The following is a 21204-nucleotide window of genomic DNA, read 5'->3' on the forward strand; positions in this document are numbered from 1 at the left end:
TCTAAGGAATCTGGGATAGGAATGAAGAAGGAACAAAAACATAAGCACAGCTGCAACAGGATTACTCTTCTCAAAGGACTTCAATGTCCGCCTTCAGTAAAGTGTACAGCTGACACAGGTTTAACTCTTGGAAGCTTATTTCTGAATGCTAGACAAAAGTGTGTCCTACCGCCATCAGCTTCTTGAGCAGATGGGGCTTTAAGTCCAGTCATTTGCTCTAATAACCCCTCCACCACTCCTACCTCTTCTTTCCCATCCCTCACTGTCTTCTCCTTTGCTAAGCTCAAGTGTCTGACAGAAAGTGCTCTAAATTCTTTGCTCATTCTGCCCTCTGTCTTCCCCTATGCACTATTCTGGGCCAAAACACCTCCATGTAAGGTATAAATTGACCAAACTGTTGCCCTGAGGTTAGTTTCCTCTTCTAAGGCTGTTGATTTTGACCCTTCTGACAGTGAGAGCAAATGGGTCAAACCTGAATGTGCTACTCAAGAACCACACAGGTGATGGTGAAAGTGTGAGGGAGAGAAAATACGTGAGAGAGAACATTTTAGACTTGAGCTACTGAAGGATGCCAACAGCACAGAAAGCCCTGGAGCTTTGGCCTTGTAACATATATCAATGTACTAAATATAATTTGCACATGGCAGTTAGGAAAAAAGCCAACATTAATGAAAGCTGGCCTGCTACCGTGAAACCTGGCATGCTAAGTAGGCTCTTAGGTTTTACTCACTATTCATGCCTACTTACAACACTGCACAGCAATATACAATCACGTAATGTATCACAGGTATGTGTGCAAGTTTTATTTTCTGCAGCACTGACTCTGCCTCAGCATACTATTTCTTCACAATCTGTTGCTCTTGAATCAAAATCATCTACACAAGCTGGGGGCAGAGCACCTGCCTGCCTGTAGGACCCTGGTTCAATCCCCCATACCACTACTTAAACAATAATAATAATAAAAAGATGATCTACTTACAATCCTAAAATTAAAAATAATAAGGGAAGATTGGTTGACAATGTTAATAATGCCAACAACAAGATTTTGGAACTCAGAATAATAAATATGAATAACATGACTTTATTACAACCAACATCATTCCCAAATTTAACACAAATATTTTAAGTACATTTCTGATATGAAAGATTATCTACATCAAGAAGAACAAGTGTGCTTCATGTCACATGCCAACTTCAACACCCAAAGAGAAGCCGCCTATCATCCTGCTCTAAGGATCTGGGAGCAAGAAAGACAGGTGTGAGCAATCAGCCATGTCCATTCCTTGCGACCTCTAGGGGAGCAGCAACTATTGATCAATTCACCCAAATCACTAAGCCACTACACACACGATTTAAAAGGTCAAAAATAAAAGAGACTCACCAGAAAAACCTATTGTCAGTGGTGTGCTCTTGCATGCTACGATGGGCATTGAGACTCAGATCTAAACTGGCTCCAGATGCAGACCATGCAAAATAAAAGTTTCCTGAATTCAAAACCTTTCGAACTTCAGAAATTCGATCCTCATCTGAAGCATCAACTCGAAGTGATATAAACTCGGTAGAAGTAACTCGGAAAACTTCAGATTCTTGAATTTTTCCAACAGACATACATCCAGTGACAAGGACCAGATAATGTAACATGGTGTCACCTGCAAAAACCAAAGATTTTATTTGAATGAAAAACCCAATATTTCCAAGCCATTTAAAGTTTCTCTAATTGGGTGTGGTACCACACACTTGTAATCCCAGTACCTGGGAGGCTGAGGCAGGAGGATTACCATGAATTGGAGTTCAGCCTGGGCTATATAGTGAATGAAAAAGCAAGGCTGTCTCAAAAATAAAGTTCTTCTAACTTTTTTCTTTTGTCTCCATCTTTTAAACCTGACATTGTGATTACTTTAAATTTATCATAGATAGTTAAATCAACAACTAGATTTTTTTTTAGTTAAAAAATTCCTTGCTTAAACACATTTAGTGCAATAAACATTTAAACATTAACAGGATAATCTCATATTTATGAAATTAGTCCTCTACTTAACCTGAGGCCATACAAATTTATCCAATAGATAATGTATGTATTGCCTTCACTACCTTTCTTTACGATGCTCAGAAGTTCAGCTAAGATAATGAAGGTGAAAACTCTTTATAAATAGTAAAGCTGAAAACATGTTAACTGATGATGATGACATATAGGCCAAAAAAGTCTTTGGTAACAATTTATAAGGCAATTTGTTTTGCAAACACTTTCATAGACATTTTTCATTTAATTTTCTTTTTTCTGGACATTTTCATTCTTCATAGACTTTTATGACAAAAATTCTATGAAATTAGTATCAAGTTGGAGCTTAGCAGTATGTGCTCTGAGCGTGAGCTTTGACACAGACAGAAGTGCCCTGAAGTCTTGTCTCCACTACTTATCTAGACCAAAGTACATCATGATAACCAACCCAAGATAGAACCCTATGTATAAAGGGATTAAAATACCTGAGTTAGAACAATTACCAGTAAAGCAGCTAGGCACAGTGTTTTTTCTATGATAGATCAATAACACATGACAAATCTCCATTTTGTAGACTTGTGCTATTCAAAGTATGGTCCATCAACATACAAAAAAAAGGGGCCCCTACCATAAGGGAAATCAAATATATCACTAAATCCACCCTTCCGTTTAGGTGACTCTTGTTTTGCTTGTTTGCTTTTCCATTATTAGACTTTATCAAGGAAGGGAGCCATGTATAGGATCCACATGACAGTACCAGCTTCTCCCAGGATGGATCAGTAACAAAACAGTTCATGGACCAGTCCCAGGCTGTAGGCCAGTTTCAATCACACTGTGGACAAATTAGTATTATCAAGGGTTATTCTGCAGTCCATGGAGATGTTAAGTGGCAGACAGACTTAAGCTGAGACCTTCTGAATCCAAAACAGACAACTATCTCACAATAAATCTGGGAAATCACTGTGGTTCCATGAAGACACATTTTCCTAAATGTACTGTATCCAAGTAAGTGGACAAGGTTCTGATTTTCTCTAAATGTATTCAGTTTTGTGTTTTTTTGGTACTGGGAATCGAACTCAGGACCTTACACTTGCCAGGCAGGTGCCATGCCACTGAGCTATAACCCAGCCCCTCTAAATGTATTCAAACAGGACACAATCTATGGAATTAAAAGTCACAAAAGCTTAAGGACATAGTGTATCTTCCTGAACAACAAACATTTCCTTAGCCTAATATTTAAAAGATGTTACCACACTTTATAGCTCAGTTATTGAGTCTGACATGATACATAGGTAGTCTCTCTCAAACCCTTAGAATTATAAAAATAATACATAAATTATACTAAATAACAAACTTACCAAGATTTAACCGCAAAACACCTAAGAGTCCATATGCATCCAGGACTTTGGAGTATGTACTCTTGATTGCCTCTTTTTCTGCAGATGCTACCAAAAAAAAAAAAAAAAAGGTTTGGATTAAGAAAAACTATCTGAAATATCAGACTCTACAAAGTCAGAGTTTCAATCAAAACTATAAATCCGATATTCTCCCATGGGGCCTAAGACTAATTCTGTGAACACGGTACAGAAACATGGGTCTGTTGGGCATTCCGTCTGACAGCAGTCTGTCCACATTTCTATAGATGGATTATCAACTTTAATTTTGAGTTTTATTATATTAAACAATGAATGTTTAAAAGAAAAAAAATCCCAAAAATAAAATATTGAGTTTTTAAATAAAGTCCTATATGAACTACTATGAAAATACCAATAGCACGCTGAAAAAAAAAACGCTTTACTTCAATTAGCATACCTAAAACAACCTGCACACACGACAGACTCAACAACCGAGTGACGTCATTTCTTTGACAACAGCATGTTCAAACACACACACAGTTTTGCTTTCCTGGCCTTTTTGTAAGACGTACTTCACATCTTAGTGGTCTTGCTATTTTGTCAGGAGGTTCTAATTATATTGTGCAGTGTGTAGTTAACGTTTAAAAAATCAATAAAATAAATTATTGAACATAAAATATCAATAAAATAAATTATTAAACTCTTAATATGTACTTTGTATTTAGAATAGACATCAACATTTTCACATCAGCTGTTTACTTGCTTACAAAATCTAAAAGGTAACATTAGAAATAAATGTTACAATGAAAATAACAATAAAACTCCACCACAAAAATATGCTTTGCTTCAACTGTCATACCCAAGTCGGTCTTCACAATGACAAAAACTCCATGTTCCATGCATAGGTCTCACTTACACTGACAACACATGTCTTGCTTTCCTTGCCTCTTTGCTATTTGTTTTGTTTTTTTGACACAGGGTCCCGCAACGTGGCCCAGGCTGACCTCAAACTCACAGTGATCCTCCTGCCTCAGGCTTCGCAGTGCTGGGATTACAGGCATGCACCACCATGCCCAGCCTTTCCTGGTCTCTTTGTAGGACATACTTGAAATGTCAGTGGTCTTGCTGTTTTGTCAGAAGGTTCTTATTACATTATACAGTCTATAGTTAACAGGAACATAAAATACCAACAAAATGAATTCTTAAATTCTTTATTTTATTTATTTATTTGTATAGGTATTTATTTTGAGACACGGTCTTGCTATGTAGTTCAGGCTGGCCTGTACACACTATGTAGCCCAGGCTGGCCTCGAACTCACAGAAATCCTCCTGCCTCAGCCTTCCTAGTGATGGGATGACAGGCGTGCACCACCATGCCTGGCTAAAATTCTTAGTATGTATTGTGCATTTAGGACAGACATGAGCATTTTCACATCAGTTGTGTACTTCCTTACAAAACCTAAAAGATAACATCAGAGTTTCCTACTAGATTGCACAACATGCACTTAGCAGGGAAATAAAATGCAATAAAGTAAAATACAGTATCAAATGTATAATGAGTGCTTAGAATAGACATCAACATTTTCAGATTAGCTGTTTACTTGCCTACAAAACCTAAAAGATAACATCGAAAATAAAAACCTATGTGAACTACAGTGAAAACACCAACAAAAGTCCACTACAGAAATAAGCTTGGCTTTGACTGTCACATCTAAGGGAGTCTTCACACATGACAACTGCATGTTCCATACACCAGAATCACTTCCACTGATAGCACGTATGTTTTGTTTTCCTGTACTTTCTTGTAGGGTACAGTTGCCATCTTTTTGGTTTTCCTGTTGTCATAGCATGTCCTTGTGACGCTGTGCCTGTCAGCTCACCAATATGCTGCAAAATTTTTTGCATTGCTACCAGGGCAGAAACTGTGTTTTTCCTCCACAGTAAATGATCTCTTATGAACTCCCATCCCAATCCTTTAAGAAAATTTCTCTGTGGTATTTTGCACCTGTTATTTTCTTTGTAAACTATCAAACTATTTATGCCACACATGTTTAGGATTGTGTAAAACACAACCATTGGCCAATGCTTTGTGTTTCAAGTGATATCAGAGTTGCTGCACAGCTCGTCAAAAACATCTACTCCACTTTCAGTTTTACTGTTGAAAGTGTCCATCTCTGGCTTCTGTTCTGTCAAGGTTTCCCTATCAATATTTCCATCATGGTGAAATGTTGACATCAGCAATACCAGTTTGTTTTTCTTTGCCATATATGAGGCCGATGTTATTTCTTTCTGAAATCCCAAGATTGTACTATACAGTTCTCTGTTTTGAAATTGCAACACTTCATTTGGAATTTCTGCTTTGTTTCTGCATACAGTTCCTGTGCAGGTCAACTTGTGCTCTGGTAGCAAACGTAACATCAATTGGAAACCGGCAAATCCATTGTCCAATGTCACATTCCAATTAATTTGGGAGATGGGAGTAACCAAGTCTGTTCACAACATCATTCAGTTTTTACTATATAAAGAAGGACCTGATGGTTGAGCTCCAGGATAAATGTCTAAATTAAAAGCATTGTAAGTCTTTGCATCTACAAGGGCATACATTTTAATTCCATATTTTGACCCATCATTTTTCCATAAGTCTTTTACATTCCTGTGGTCACCATAAGAAATCTGTGCTAAGTACAGCAGACCCATGAATGCTTTCAGTTCACCTAGTGAGGTGTCATAATAAATACATTTTTTCATATGGATTCTGGTACACACAGAACATTTTACTTGCATTTCAGCCTGTGTGTCTTTCACACTATCTTGTAGCATTTCTTCTGTTACAATTTCCAACACTGAATTGCCAAAGTGCTGGCACTTTGTCCAACATATTTGACCCCTGCCAAGACCCTCACTATATTTTTGGATTTAGTTCTAACATTGGATCATTCCATTTGGGTGTGTGGCCATTTCAGAACATTTCAATTAGTCAAATACGTACTCACGCTGCTGTTTTCTTAGTCACCTGAATCAAGGAGGCCTGCATTCCCTGTGTCTCTATCAGTCGATTCTTGCTCCATTTCACTGTCACAGACACTTTGGCTCACATGGCCAGTGTCAAAGTTATCATTGTCATCATCATCATCATCATCATCATCATCATCCACCCACACTGCTCTTCTGTTATGAAAGCATGTATTTTACCATAATGGATTATCTTTGTCACCCATGCATGAGTAATATGATGATTCACTTTTGATCTTGAAAACTTGCAAATCTTGGTTTTTCGTGAGCCATTATACTGAATTGGGCTACTTCTACTAGAAAAATCAAAATAAAACATTTTTTCCAAACAAACCCTGTAGCAGTGTGGGTCTACAGAACTCCCTGTGATGCTCAGGTAAACGTACACAAAACCAGTTAGCAGGAGCATAAGGGTGGGTCCAAATCCTGTTTTGCCACTTTTGCAAACACACACACTCCTTACCGTTTGTCATACCAAGTGAATAAACACACAGATTGCTTCTTGTATCCCTCAGGGAAAGGTACTGAGATGCACAACCTATAACACTAGGGCTATAACTATGATGCTAGTATAAATTCATAATAGAAAAGTAAGGGATGGGTCCACTGGACCCAGAATAACGTATTGGAAGCCAGGCTCGGTAGTGCACACCTGTAATCCTAGCACTCGAGGACTGAGGCAGGATTGCTGCAAGTTTGAGGCCTGCCTGGGCTACACAGCAAGTTCAAGTACAGCTTGAACTATATAACAAGACCTTGTCTCAACAAAAAACAGTAACAAAAAAGTAGGGCATAAAGCATTTTCTCAAATTAGTAATATAACTCTTCTTCCAAGACTACCAACTAATTAACCCTCTCGCACTGATCCACGCCATCTTACTCATCCTTTTATCCCTGACATGTAGAATAGTGCTTGACATGTAGAAGACTGATGAAACATGTAAAGGATAAAAGCTACTGACAGTACTTGGCCACACAGTGAAATACAGGAATGGGAAAATCTCTAGTCTAACCTTTGTCTTATTTCTTAAGTTTCTTAATGTTATCTTTCTAGTGAGTACAGCCCACGGAAGAACTTCCCTAGGGCTGTTGGTCTATTGAGAGCAGCAGCAGCAGTAACAACAACAACAGCAACAAGAAAATCCTGAAACTTTAAAGGATAAACCTCCTTAAACACATAGCAAATATACATTAAAATGTGAAAGAGAAACAGAACAAAAGAAATATAAACTATAGCTAGTATTTCAAAGGAAAATTACAAATAATATATTCTAAAGTCTACAATTCAAAAAGATCTGACCTTCTTCCTCATTCTTTTCTTCCTACTCCAGGTTTCTGACCTTCTGTAAGGCATCTTCTACTGTACATTTTCCATTCCCCCATCGCACACCTAACTCACCTCTTGGCTGACTGGTTTACTCTGCATTTATCTCCTATCTACTTCCTCTTACCTCATTTACCTACAATATGGAATTATAGAACCTTTGGCAGCACTCATGTGTTCCCTGTAGGAAAATCACTGTAAGCAGAACTTTCTGACCTTACCATTTCCTGTCTACTGCCAACAAGAGAGCTCTTCTCAGCCTGGTGCTCTGCCTAACACTCCTTGTCACACTGCATTAGAGAGCTCTTACTTTGCCTTGCAGCTCTTTTCCAGAGTTGTACAGAACAGCTCCCTTCCCTCCTCATCTCTCAGACCGTCTACTTTTAAGCCTTCTTCCTAGTGATTTCACCTCTGCCTTCCAGTCAGTTATGATCTGTGAGTTGGCAGCATAGGCTAAGATTAAACGATGCAACCCCTCAATTAACTGATATTCTTTATATCTTCATAATTCTTTACATCTTTACAATTTAGTTTGGCCCTTTAACCACTTATTGGGGGGAACTCAGTGGGGATTTGAATTCCATTCTCTATTTCTAGAGATCTTAAGTATTATTGCACTGTGTGTTTACAAATCAGTTACCCCTAACATCTAATAATATGCAATACAAACATAAAACACTGCAATATAGATGTAATTCTATTTCATAAAATAAAACAGAATTGCCTTCCCCTAAATACTGTTTCATTAAAAATAATACAAGTAGGGGCTGGGGATTTAGCTCAGCGGCAAAAGCGCCTGCCTGGCAAGTGCAAGGTCGGAGTTCGGTTCCCGGTACCGGAGAAAAACCAAAAAAAAAAAAAAAAAATCAGGTTAAAAATAATACAAGTATGCAAAAGTAAACATTAGACTTGTTTCTATCTTTCATAACAGAAGACACAGCTTCCAAGACAAATACTATTCTAGCATTTTACAGGTTATAATGTTATATGCATTTAAAATGCATAACTAATAGAGTAATATAGAAACTATTAGCTGTATCTGTTTCAGCAGCAATCATCATTTGGGTTCAAAGCAGCAGCTATTATGAATTAAAAATAAAATATAATTTAAGTCGTCACCTTCCTGTAGATAATAGAAAAAGTCACTTTGTAATGTACATTACCATGCAACAAAAATAATGCAAGTATTTTATTTGCAAATATATCAAGAATAATGCAAATCTCTCTCCTCTAATACCTTCTCGTTAATTCTGCTACAAATAAGTGAACAACACACTAATTACCCTGGGCCCAATGAAGGACAATCCCATGCTGTGTAATTATTTGTGCATTTGTAGTATATTTTAAGACTCAGGACACAGGATACACACACACACACACACACACACACACACACAAAATTATTCGTATTTTTAGATAAAAGTAGACTGAAGGAAAGGAAAAACAATTCAAAGAGATGAGATGCCTTCTTCTCTACCAGAATATGTTGGTTTCCCCTAAAATATTAAAAGAAATTTATACCATTATGACAGTAACTAACACTCTGCTAGGTGTTTTCAGTTATTATTCAATTTTCACAACAACCTTTGGAGCAAAATTACTACTTCCACTTGATATGAAGAAACGGAGAGGAAGAGAGACAGACAGACAAGACAGACAGACAGACAGACAGAAGGACAAGTGTAGATTACTAATTTGATACTAACTTGCCTAAGCCTAAACATCATGAGAGAAGGGATTTCTTTCAGTCTTGTCCTTTCACAGCAGCACAGCACTCAATAGGGATTCCATAACATTATACTCAATGAACTGGTGAAGTAAATTTAAAAGTTATATGCACTTTTAACTGTTCCAATTTCACAAGAGAAAACACATTTAATAAGATTTTTTTTTTTTTAATCTGAAGGACCGTGGATGTTTCCCTCTTCTTCCATACATGCTTCAAAGGTTTGGGACAGACACGAGGGGTCTAACGCAGGCTATCAGAGCCTAGGGACAGTATGGATGGGCCTGATCATGGAGACGAAGTCAGAGATGGTGGAAAAGGGCATTCATGCGGGAGAAGGGGAGTCTGGCATGAGGAATGGAAATATTGCTGGGGTGAGGATGGGTACCATGTAGAGATGTTGCACTATCCTGGCATGATATGTTAGACCTTAAAAGGGGTAAAGAGGGCAGAGCGCATAGGATGGGAGCCAGTAGCAGCATGTACTAGGCCCCAGTGGGGTGGGGTAGGCATCTATGGAGGCTGCAGTGGTAACAGGAGAGTAGTTATGTACAGAGAAATGACCAAGGATAATGGGAACCAGGTTGTTCAATGTTAGAGAAAGGAATTACAAACATGGACAAAAAGAAAATGAGAATGGATACTGCAGTGTCAACTGGAACTGGAGTTAGTGTGATCTTACAGTTTTCTAAACAGAGAGACAACAGATATACAAGGTGTGCATAATTATATATGATATACACATTTACATATACCTCTTGGGACTACATAGTGAAAGATCCTGGAATCAGGAATACTCCAATAGTAATCAACAAACCCAGATCTTGGGTTTCTAAATCCCATTCACCATAAAAAGGAACTCAAACTTGCAGAAGAAATGGCTGATTTCAGAAGGGCAGAGACAAAATGAACCTGAAACATATATTTGTGCCTAAAAAAAAGGAAATGTTAGAAAAGAATAATAGACATATGTCACAAAATGCTGAGGCCAGCTTATAAGGGCTTTTATTGATGAAATCTTAGAAAATTCTATCAAAATAAACAGTAAGAATAACGGGTAACTATGAATTGAAAATCTGATGAGGAACAAGATACTTATATAGTTTCAATGTAGCTTTCCTCTAAACAATTATAGGGAAAAGAAAAGTCTGCCAGACATTTCAGCATCTTAATCAAGTAATCAAAGCGAACACCAACAAGAAAGGGATAAGGTAAAATTGTGTGCTACCTGACAGGACACACTGACAAGAAAGCAGAAGCATTTCTGCAATATCCCCGCCAGAGACGTGTGACCTCAATTTCAGCACAAGTATCCATCAGAACACTCAAAATGAGTGATGTTCTACAAAATAACCAGCCTCCATCTTCAAAGTTCTGAAGGTCACCAATGTCAAAGACTGAGGAATTTTTCCAGATTTAAGACCAAAGACATGATAACTAAATCAACTACACAAATAGGAATGGGATCTTTCTGCTATAGGAAACGTTTTTGAAACAACTGGTGAAACCTGAATGGAGTCTGAGAACTCGATAGTAATTATCAGTCTTATTTTTATGATGGGTTATATCACAGTTATGCAGAAGAATGTCTTTCTAGGAAATACATAATGAAGTATCTGGGAGTGATGAAGTATGTTAGCAATCTACTCTAAAATAGTTCAGTGCCAGACATGCTGGTGAGTGCCTGTAATTCCAACACTCAAGAGGCTAAGACATGAGTTCAAGGCCAGCCTGAACTACATAGTGAGACCCTGTTTCAAAAAAACAAAACAACAAAGTTCAGAAAAAAAAAATTTATACTGAACTTTACCATGTGTTTTAAATGGTTTTAAAATTTTAAAATATAACCAGCAAAAATACATGTACACATTCCTAAATTAAGCATTTATCACTAATTTGATTAATAAGATAAACTCTTTTAAGATATTATCCCATCCCTATATATTTTTGAACCAGAGAAAAAGATTTTCTTATCTAATGAAACTCTGAAATATACAAAAATACGTGACATAATAGGGATTAATCTAATTAAATTACTGCCTGTGTCACTGAGAATTAAGTATTTTGCTAATTTTAAATAAAAAATATTTTACCTTACCACTGAAAGTACTTCAGTGCCCTCACAGTATCGAAGTTCGTATTGAATAATCCCTCATCATGAGGTCTGGAGATGTTTCAGTGTGCTTACTTGTGGGGGGGAGTGAAGGTGGGAGAGGGAGAGAAAAAAAAGAGACAGAGAGTGTGTGTGTGTGTGTGTGTGTGTGTGTGTGTGTGGTGGGGTGGCGGGGACACAGACACTCATAAATGACTGCCCTCCAAGATTTACGCTGGTGGGAGTTTATGGTATGAAGTGGCAGGGCGTGTGGAAGCTCAGAGGAAACAAACTGAAAGAATGAGCGGAAGTGAAAGTTCCCTACAGTGACATAGACCTTCAGGTCACTTTCCTGCTACTGCAGTTTTTCAAGGCATCCACTGAGCTTTCAATGAGGGGAATGAACTGCCTTTTGTGGAGAGGTTCGCACATTTTTTCTTCTATTCATGGTGGTTACTAAACAAACAAGATGCCAGGAAAAACAAACCTTTCTTTTCGTAAGTGACTGATTTCCAACCGCCAAAGTAGGTATGAATGTCCACGAAGCCCACTGTTTTCTGGGGGTCACTCTGAGCCGATCAAGATCTTCGATAGTTCAGCTAAGGTAAAGAGGCCTCAGCCTCTTCAGTTCCAGTGTTAAACAAGAAGCTAAGGCAAATCTCAGCTTCTAAAGTTACTGCTATCATACCTCAGGGATAGCGAACCCCCTCAACACCTTATTTAAAGGGTATTCCCACGCTACTCTCAACACTATCTTTCATCCATGTCTTAAATACTTTCTGAGCTGGGCATGCTGGTGCACGCCTGTAATCCCAGAACTCAGGAGGCTGAGGCAGGAGGATCGTTGCGAGTTCGAGACCAGCCTGGGCTACAAAGTGAGCTCAAGGCCAGCCTGAGCTGCATAGCAAGACCTATCTCTAAAAATGACAAAAAAAAAAAAAAATTCTTTGTTTTCAACCTAGTGAAAATACGTATTTCCTAAAAATAGTTACCTTTGACATTTTAAACATATACTCACATCATTAGCACTGATCCTATGAAGATCCTCTGATTCTATTACTAGTGAATGTGTGAAGAGAAGTAAGGTCATAGGGTAGAATTTAAAACAAAATAAAACATGTGCCAAGAACATTTGTTCTCATAAAAATATGTGAGACCTCACGAAGATTTTAAATTCAGTGGATCTTCGATATTACAAAATACCAGTAGGTTTTCAGACATGGTGATGATGATATTGTAGCTATATTTTTAAAAAAAAATGCTTTTAGAAATATAATGCTTTTTGAAATATTTGTGATGTTTGAGATTTACTTCAAAATAAATGGGGACAGAGAGATAGTAACTAGGGGTATAGATAAACAAAAGTGCTCAGGAATGCAAATTGTATATTACTCTTTATTTTGATGTATATTTGATAGGTTCCCAAAATAAAAACACTTAAAGAGTTTATTCTGACATCATTTTTTGCCGTATTAGATAAATTCAAGAAAGGAGAGAAGACAAGATAACTCTGGCCAGTCTGACAGCCAGAAACTACTGGAATTCTAAGAGAAGTATTTCCTCCAATTACTCAAGAGCAGGGACATTCTATAAATTTGAAAGGGAGCAGTAAGCCCTACAACATTTTGAATGGCTCCAAAACCTGCTCTTCCCAAGGTTATAAAATATTCATCAAAAATAAGTATACAATAAATTGGGCAAGGAGACTTGGCAATTCTAAAGTGGAGGCGAAGGAGTAAATCTTGCTATATTCTGTCATAAACGTTCCTTTACATACACCTGTAGTACTCTATTCTGTTAGAACTGTTTGAAGGTATTCTCAGACTATAAGAAGTTTTCCTGTGCTTATCATCACAGAGATGGTTAAGAAAAATTAAAACTACATAAAACCATATGGCAGCAATATATATATACCTTAATTCAGATAACCCATTCATTATTTTAGCTCTGTGCATGCTTTCCAAGCTTCTTTATCCACATAAACTGGTGATTAAAGGTAGGCCTAATCTACAGCTCTTCTTATTTAACTACAGGAAGGTAACAAAAAAGAAGTTATAAAGATAGTCTACTTAAAGACTACAGAAAACTCTTAGTATAAATAAATCAGTTGTTTTCTATCAAAACTTTAACATATCAATAGTTCTCTTTTAAATTATTCATCAACACATCAATAGTTCCTTATCCCATTATCAGACATTCCTTTTCTTTTGCTCAAGTGGTTTATTTGCATAGTACTGTGACACAGTATGACAGGACTGGTGATATTTAGCACTACTGTGGGTTATACTCTCTCTTCCCAAATTAGAATTTAAGGGAAATGTTAAAATCAGACTTCAGATTTCACTTAGAACACAGAAATTCAGGTGAAAACATAATCACATCCCTATTTCTTAATTTCAGAAGCTGTGACTCCAAAAAGAGAAGCTTATTACCATAAAATGCTTTTCACATGGAGACCATGGCTGCATTGCTATCTCTGCCATTTGAACAGCAAAGAAGCAAAATTAATGTATTACCCATGATCAGCACTTAAAATTACTTCATTTAATTTAAATGGTAAGGATGATTAAATTTAAAAGTAAATTTCTCTAACTTCTGAATAATTATATTCATTCAGACTAAATAATAAACCATGTAAAAGAGGTCCTATTACCCTCACCCTTCCAGCGTGGGGAGAGAGTGTTCTTCCCCAGCTGATACAGAACAGCAAGCTACAAAATGTCAGTAAGAACATGAAGATTGCAAATTAGAGTGCTCTACCTAGAATCATAATTTGCCTGTGGTTACAGGCATGGCAATTTGCGGTCAGCTTATTTGCATGTAGACAGCACTCTGGTACAGAACCTCCAGTGCAGAAAAATGTTAGAGATCGTGTGGTCCAAGCTTCTCATTCTCAGAAGCAAACGGCTGGAGATTAGGTAATTTAACCAGTATCATATAATTACCTGGCAGTAAAGCTTTTCATTTTACCATACATCAAAAGAAAATTTATATTAACAGGAAAATATTTTCCTTATATAGTTCATTAAAATTCTAACTGAAAGACATTAAATCACCCAAATTAATGTTCTATATAAGCTACACATTTTAATCTTGGCAACATTTTAAAAAAATAACCTTTCATTCATTCACGCACTAAGTACCTACTGAATGCCTACATTGCACCAGGACCCTGGCAAGGTTCTGGGAATAAAGACAGTACCCTGATACCCTCTTAGTAATTAGAGTAAAAAGATGGGCATTATAAAAACACACAAACACAGTACTATAAACTGTCATTAATCTATCATAGAGTTCAATAGGCTGCAAAAGGAGGACCCAATTCAAAGTTTTTGTTGGAAGAGGTCAATGGTTGGAGTAAACCTGACCAAGAAAGTAAACTTTAAAAAAAAAAAAAAAAAAAGAAAGAAAGTAAACTTTACCCTGAAATCTGAAGAATAAAGAGGAAACTGGCCAAATAAAAAGAAAAATTATTCTCAGCAACATATACATTCAATGACCCAGCAACTGTATTCCTAAAAATATCCCCAACGAAAGTGTGCATATACATGTACCAAAACATATGTACAAGGATGTTCATACCAGTCATTCATAATAGCAAAAACTGAAAACAAAGCATGTCAACAGAACAGTACATTTATGATTTATACTTTTTAACATGTGCTATGATTTAATGAGTTTAATATTTAAAAATGTGCAGAATGAATAGCGTGCAAAACCCTAACACCAGAAAGAACTTGGAACATACATAACTAAAAGAAGGCCAACATGGCCGGAACACAGAAATCAAGAGACCAAATAGCACAAAATTAAAAAGGGAGGCAGGGGCTTTATAATTTTATTACAGGTCATCTTAAAAGAGTTTGTATTTTAAATTCAGTAGACAATCACTGAAGGGTTTAAGACAGGGAATTGTGATCTAAATTGTGTTTTTAAAAGACTGAAGGTGGGTAGGCCGAGAAGTAGGGAGACTAGTTTAGGAGGCAACTGTAAGGGTCCATGAAAAAGACAATAGTGGCTTTACTGGTAGCAACAGCTAAAATGGTGTTCACTGCCTGGATTCTCAAAGAAATTACAGAGCCAAGTTGACTGGCTTTTGTAATAGAGTGAACTGGGAATTGAGAGCAAAGCAAGTAACAGGATAATTCTGAAATTCTGGATTACACCCTCCAAGGGAAAATGGAGAACAATCGATTAAGATAAGGAAGACTAAATGAAAAGCAGGCTTCAGAATATGCAGAGATCAATATGACCATCAAGACACTATCTGTTCCAAACCTTCCTTATTGTTTAGACACCACAGAATTTGGCATATTATGGGAACCAAGACATTCACACTAATTTCTATCTTCTTTTGCCAGTCATCTGTCTGATTCAAATAGCATACAGTATTCCCATAACCAGAGGCCTTTGTTCCGGAACAAACACTAAATTCTATCCAGCCCAAGGGAAAATTTATTTTTTATTGTGAGTTCTAAGCCATTACTGTACCTCAGTTTGAAGATCTCAACTATGTAACTCAACATAATTATACTATCCAGCTCTGCATCAATCCCACAAAGCTTTGCAACAGCTACACATCTGATAACTACACCTGCTATTTCATTCTCCAATAGAACTGATGACACTGTTCAACAAGATAGGCCAAGGACATGTCTTCCAGACTGATCAAGGACAAACTAGAGAGCAGTAATGTACATTCAGCCAGAAATGTAATTGTAAGATTCATCCTGCTGTACTCTACACACTGTCCACAGGATACTAAAAGACTGTTTTTTTCACTAAGGCATTCAACAGACTATAGCAATCCTATAGTCTACCAGTGAACCAAACGAAACATACCTATAGTAAATACTTATTACTAAGAGTTAATTTATATAAAGATACTTTGCAAAAGTTATATAACACTATAATAAAATGGAAAACAGTATTTCATTTTATATATAGAACACCAATATTTGAGAATTTAATAAGTCTTTTTCTTTTCACTCAGTTGCAAAATCTATAGAATTTTAGAAAAAAAGAAAACAAATTCTCACTAAAAACTACTAAAAACTCAACCAGGCAAATTTAAATTGTCAGCAGTAAAAATATGACATTTTAAAAATGACATGCAATTTTTAAAGCTATACCTCTCCATACTTTAATTTCGAGGCTAACCAACGACCCTAGTCCATTCTATTCTTTATGCTTCTTTCAAATTTTCACTGGTTTAGACTTTATCACTCCAGAGTTTCTGAAAATGCTGACTTCAGATGCAAACAAAAACAATACTACTTTACTATTAGCCATTATATTTAGCTCACTTTTTTTTTAGCTTTTCAGTGCTGAAGTCTTTATATCTTCTTCCTTTATGGTTAGACCAGAACCCTAAGATGCTTTTGTGCTGTCTTTCCCCTTTCAGTACTCTAAAGATATTACTTATATCCCCTGGTTTGAATTACTTCTAAAGAAAAATTAAAGCTCACTCTTTTTTTAACATATTAAAGAATGTTTTGGGCTGAGGATGTAGCTCAGTGGTACAGTGCCAATGTGGCAAGCACGAGGCCCTGAGTTTGATTCCCAGTACCGAGAAATAAAAAATAAAAATAAAGAATGTTTCATTAGTCCATGTTTGTAGTACATAATGATCACATTCTTTTTTTTTTTTGTTTTTTTTCTGGTACCGGGAACTGAACTCACAACCTTGCGCTTGCCAGGCAGGCCCTTTGCCGCTGAGCTAAATCCCCAGCCCCCAATGATCACATTCTTGCAGGGAGTTGGTGCAGATACATAACACACCTCAGAGACAATTCTTATCTTCACTTTTCTGTACCATAATGTTTAGCCTTTTCTCCTTGGGTTGCTTTTAAGATTTTTCTCTGTATCACTGGTAATCACTGATTTCATTATTTATTTGGGCACAGTTTTCTTTGTTTCCTCTGCTTAGGATTCACGTAGTCTCTTGGATCTGTGAATTCATAATTTTCATCAAACCTGGAAAATGTGCTGCTATTATTTCATCATTTTCTTTTCTCAATTCCTTCCTTCTGGGATTCCAATTACATGTATATACCAGCCCACTTAAAGTTCTCCCACAGTTCACTGGTGCTCTGTTTAGATATTTTTCTCTCTATAATTCACTTTGGCTAGTTCCTATTACTATGTCTTCAAGTTTGCAAGCCATTTATTTCATCAGTAACATCAAATCTACTAATTCCTTGATCGGGGTATTTTTTCATAATAGTTATTTTCATTTTGTAAAAATGTGATTTGAGTCACATTTTTCACATCTCTCCTTATGCTCATTCTTTCCTCTGCTTCTTGAACATATGGAGTATATTTATGATAGCGGTTTTAATGTCCCTTATTAATGTTAGCATCTGTTGCTACATACTGGCTTTTCCTCATTATGAGGTGTATTTTCTGCTTCTTTACATGTATGTTAATTTTTACTTGTGAATTTTACAGGGTTGGATGATATATATGTATACATGTACAAATGTTTCATATGTACATATATATGGGTATATATGCAGATATATGTTTGTATTCCTATAAATATTCTAAAACTTTGTTCTGAAAAAGTTATTTGGAGATTAAGTTCTTGGGAAACAATATGACCCTGGAGGACCTTCCATTTAAGCTTTGTTAGGCAGGACCAGAGCAGAATCTGGTCTAAAGTTATTTTGCCCACTACTGAAGCAATAGACCCTTTTGAGTGTGCAACCCAGTTCCCTGAATAATATAAGTTTTATCCACTGCGGATATTTAAAATGAATTATTCCCAAACCTATGGGCTCCAAGACCTTTTTTGCTTGTTCCTTTTCAGTGATTCTTTTCCTGCCTTGGGTAGTCTCCTCAAACACTGACACTGGTCAGTACTCAGCCGAAGGCTTGCTATCTCCTTTCTGGTACTCAGCCCTGCAGGGTCCAGCCGTCTTGGGCTCCACAGATTCCCTACTCTCTCTGTTCAACTCTGGGAGCCTGCCAGGTGCCATATGAGTACATCCTCTTCTGCTGTGGCCTCGAAGCCATCTAAGCTCTCCCGGCAGGTATGGAACAATTTTAAGGCCCATCTCATTTGTTTTCCTTCTCTCAAGGGCCAACTTGTGCTACCTAATGCTCAGTGTCTGAAAATCATTTCATATATTTTGTTCATTTTATTGTTATCGTTACTTAAGAAGGGAGGGAAATTCAGCTGCTGCTATTCCATCTTTGCTTAGTTACGTGCTTTGCCAGTCAGACACAGTTACAATCCCCAATGTCTACAAAGCAAGGGAGAAGAGGCCTATTGAGTCTGTAGAGGTTTCAGTCCATAGTTGGTTGGCTCCAAGGCAGAGCAGCATAGCAGAGGGGCATGGCAGAGGAGGGCTGCTCCTGGTATGGCAGCCAGGAAGCATGGAAAGATTAAGGGAAGGGGAGGGAGATCCTTCCAGGCTATGTCCCCAGTGACCCACCGCCTCCAAACAGGCTTCACCCCCAACATCATATTTACCTGTACATGTATCAGTAAACTAACCCACTGATGAGTATCAGACCCTCACGATCCAATTGCCTCCCAAAGCCCCACCTATGAGCACATGAGGCTCGGGGGCGGGGGGGAACATCTGGATATAAACTGTAATATTCATGGTCTGAAGGAAAAATCCCATTACAGGAGTAGTTATATTTTATAAGACAAATCAGACATCTCATAGACCTGACATCATGCAATAAACTCATCTAAGGGGGTTTTATTGTTCAGTTAGAGAGACATTCTGCCTTATTTCCTCACAGCAAAAATAAAGCAGTAAAGAAACGTGAACACTTAGGACCTATTTACTCATTTTGCAAAGCATGGTGGTAGACACTGGTAATCCCAGCACTTATAGGGAGACTGAGGCAGGAGGACTGCCACAAGTTCAAGGCAGGCCTGGGCTCCACAGTGAGTTCACGCCCAGCCTGGACTACATAGTGAGACTCTGTTTCAAACAAAACGGAACGAAACGAAACAAAACAAAACAAAACAACCCAACCCAATCTAAGAACCACTGGTTTGGTCCTAAATTAGTAGTCTGTCCTGACACAGACCCATAATGGAAAAGCTGTGTTGATTTCTTTTGAAGAGATGATATTTAAGTTGCTATTTATTTTCTATTAAATATATCCATTACAAAAATTATAAAAAGAAAACGAGTGATATGTAACAAGTCTAGCTTTCATCATTTCTTTGCTAAAATAGTCAACTATAAAAAGTCATTTCTTTAAGCTTACAAATTTTTTTTTCAAGGGATAGGATACTGTGACTTATCTAAAGGCCAACTGTGCTGACTGACAGCAGTTGGCAATTAAAATTTTAAAAACTATGCACACTGCTTGTCATTACCACCTACTATACTTGATGTCCAAAATTGTAGAACCTGACATTTAACTTGGTCCAGCAAAAAGATTTTATGTATTTAAAATCCTTACTTTAAATTAAATCATATTTCCCTTCTAATGTACTAACCATCAACAGTCTACAGGAAAAAAACACAAGTTTAACAATTCCTTTGAAACCGTTACCAATTTCAGTCTTAACTTTAAACTCTCCTATTGGCTTTGCTTCTTTTTGCTCTTTATTCCCCATCCAAAAAAATAATAGCCATCACCCCCATAACAGCACAAACAACAATTACAGTAGGAAAAACGGAAGAATTATGCCATGGAGCATTTGTTTAATCTTCTCAAGCCTATTTCTACATCTGTAAAACACAGAGAAAAGTGTAACCCACAGAACTGAATGAGAAAACTATGTCAAATGCCACACTGTATGCTGAGATGCCCCAATTACTGCAGTAAACTCCTAGGGGAGCTGCAACGTATTTTAAAAGAAACAGATTCTAGATTCTCAATGTATGTTGGACAGCTTCTACTAGCCTGAAGTAATTCAGAGTTTCAACATCAGACTGCAATACATCTTTGGATGACCTTTGTGAAGCTCGGTTTTTGGTAGCTGTGATAAACAGAAAATGCCACTGAAAATCAAAGTAGAACAGGAGCATAGGGTGGCAGTGTTCTACTGACTGAAAAGCTGTTCAGTATTCAACAGGCCCACACATCCCATTAGTAAATAGCTGTTGTTATTTATGAGGGAAATAGTCATTTTCATTTTGTGGCATTATTTTCCTTGGTTACTAACTGTTGAGACTTAAGTATTTACGTTTGGTCATCTAGAACTATTTAATAAATAGAACTATTAGATATTGTTTGTACCTTAAGGGCGCTATGAAAACTTAATGAGACTCTGAAGTCACCATGAAAAGAGAAAGTTTAGAAACCCCTGGCTTAATCTTGTGACTGGCAGAGTAAATTTCCAGAAAAATGTCTCATTATTTTTTACTGAAAAAAGCTATTTTTTCATTATTTTCACTTCTTTACATTATGCAGTTTCACAGAAACTAAACTGAAGCTGTTTGACATTCTGAGATCTCCAGAATACAGTCCTATTAGTATTATGACTCATGTTTCATAATATGAAAAAAAAAGGAATCCATTCAATCCTCAGGATAGCATAAATTTAAAAAAAGATACTGTTTATATACTACCTGTGAGTTTGTCAACTTTGTAATCTAATTTAAGTTAGTTGTTCTCCCTAAGGTCTTTCATTTAATAACTATTCTTCAAATGAGTACAAAGCTGTACTAAGCTGTAGGGATACAGTTAAGTAACCAGTCCCATGCAACATTACTAAGA

General features: G+C 37.0%; 1 protein-coding gene across 10 annotated transcripts in view; it reads right to left on the reverse strand.

Annotated features, from left to right (window-relative positions):
• Synj1 (synaptojanin 1) overlaps positions 1 to 21204 on the reverse strand; it is an 81601-nt gene that overhangs the window by 56675 nt on the left and 3722 nt on the right. For all 10 annotated transcript variants that reach the window (XM_013504181.1, XM_013504168.1, XM_013504161.1 and 7 more), the window contains exons 3-4: positions 3358 to 3444; positions 1382 to 1649 (exon numbers count right to left, since the gene is read on the reverse strand). In XM_013504181.1, the coding sequence (XP_013359635.1) occupies positions 1382 to 1649; positions 3358 to 3444 (355 nt within the window). The remainder of the gene's footprint in view (positions 1 to 1381; positions 1650 to 3357; positions 3445 to 21204) is intronic.

Source organism: Chinchilla lanigera, unplaced genomic scaffold, assembly GCF_000276665.1.
Source record: "Chinchilla lanigera isolate Chin_1 unplaced genomic scaffold, ChiLan1.0 scaffold00006, whole genome shotgun sequence".
In the NCBI taxonomy this organism is placed as follows: domain Eukaryota; kingdom Metazoa; phylum Chordata; class Mammalia; order Rodentia; family Chinchillidae; genus Chinchilla; species Chinchilla lanigera.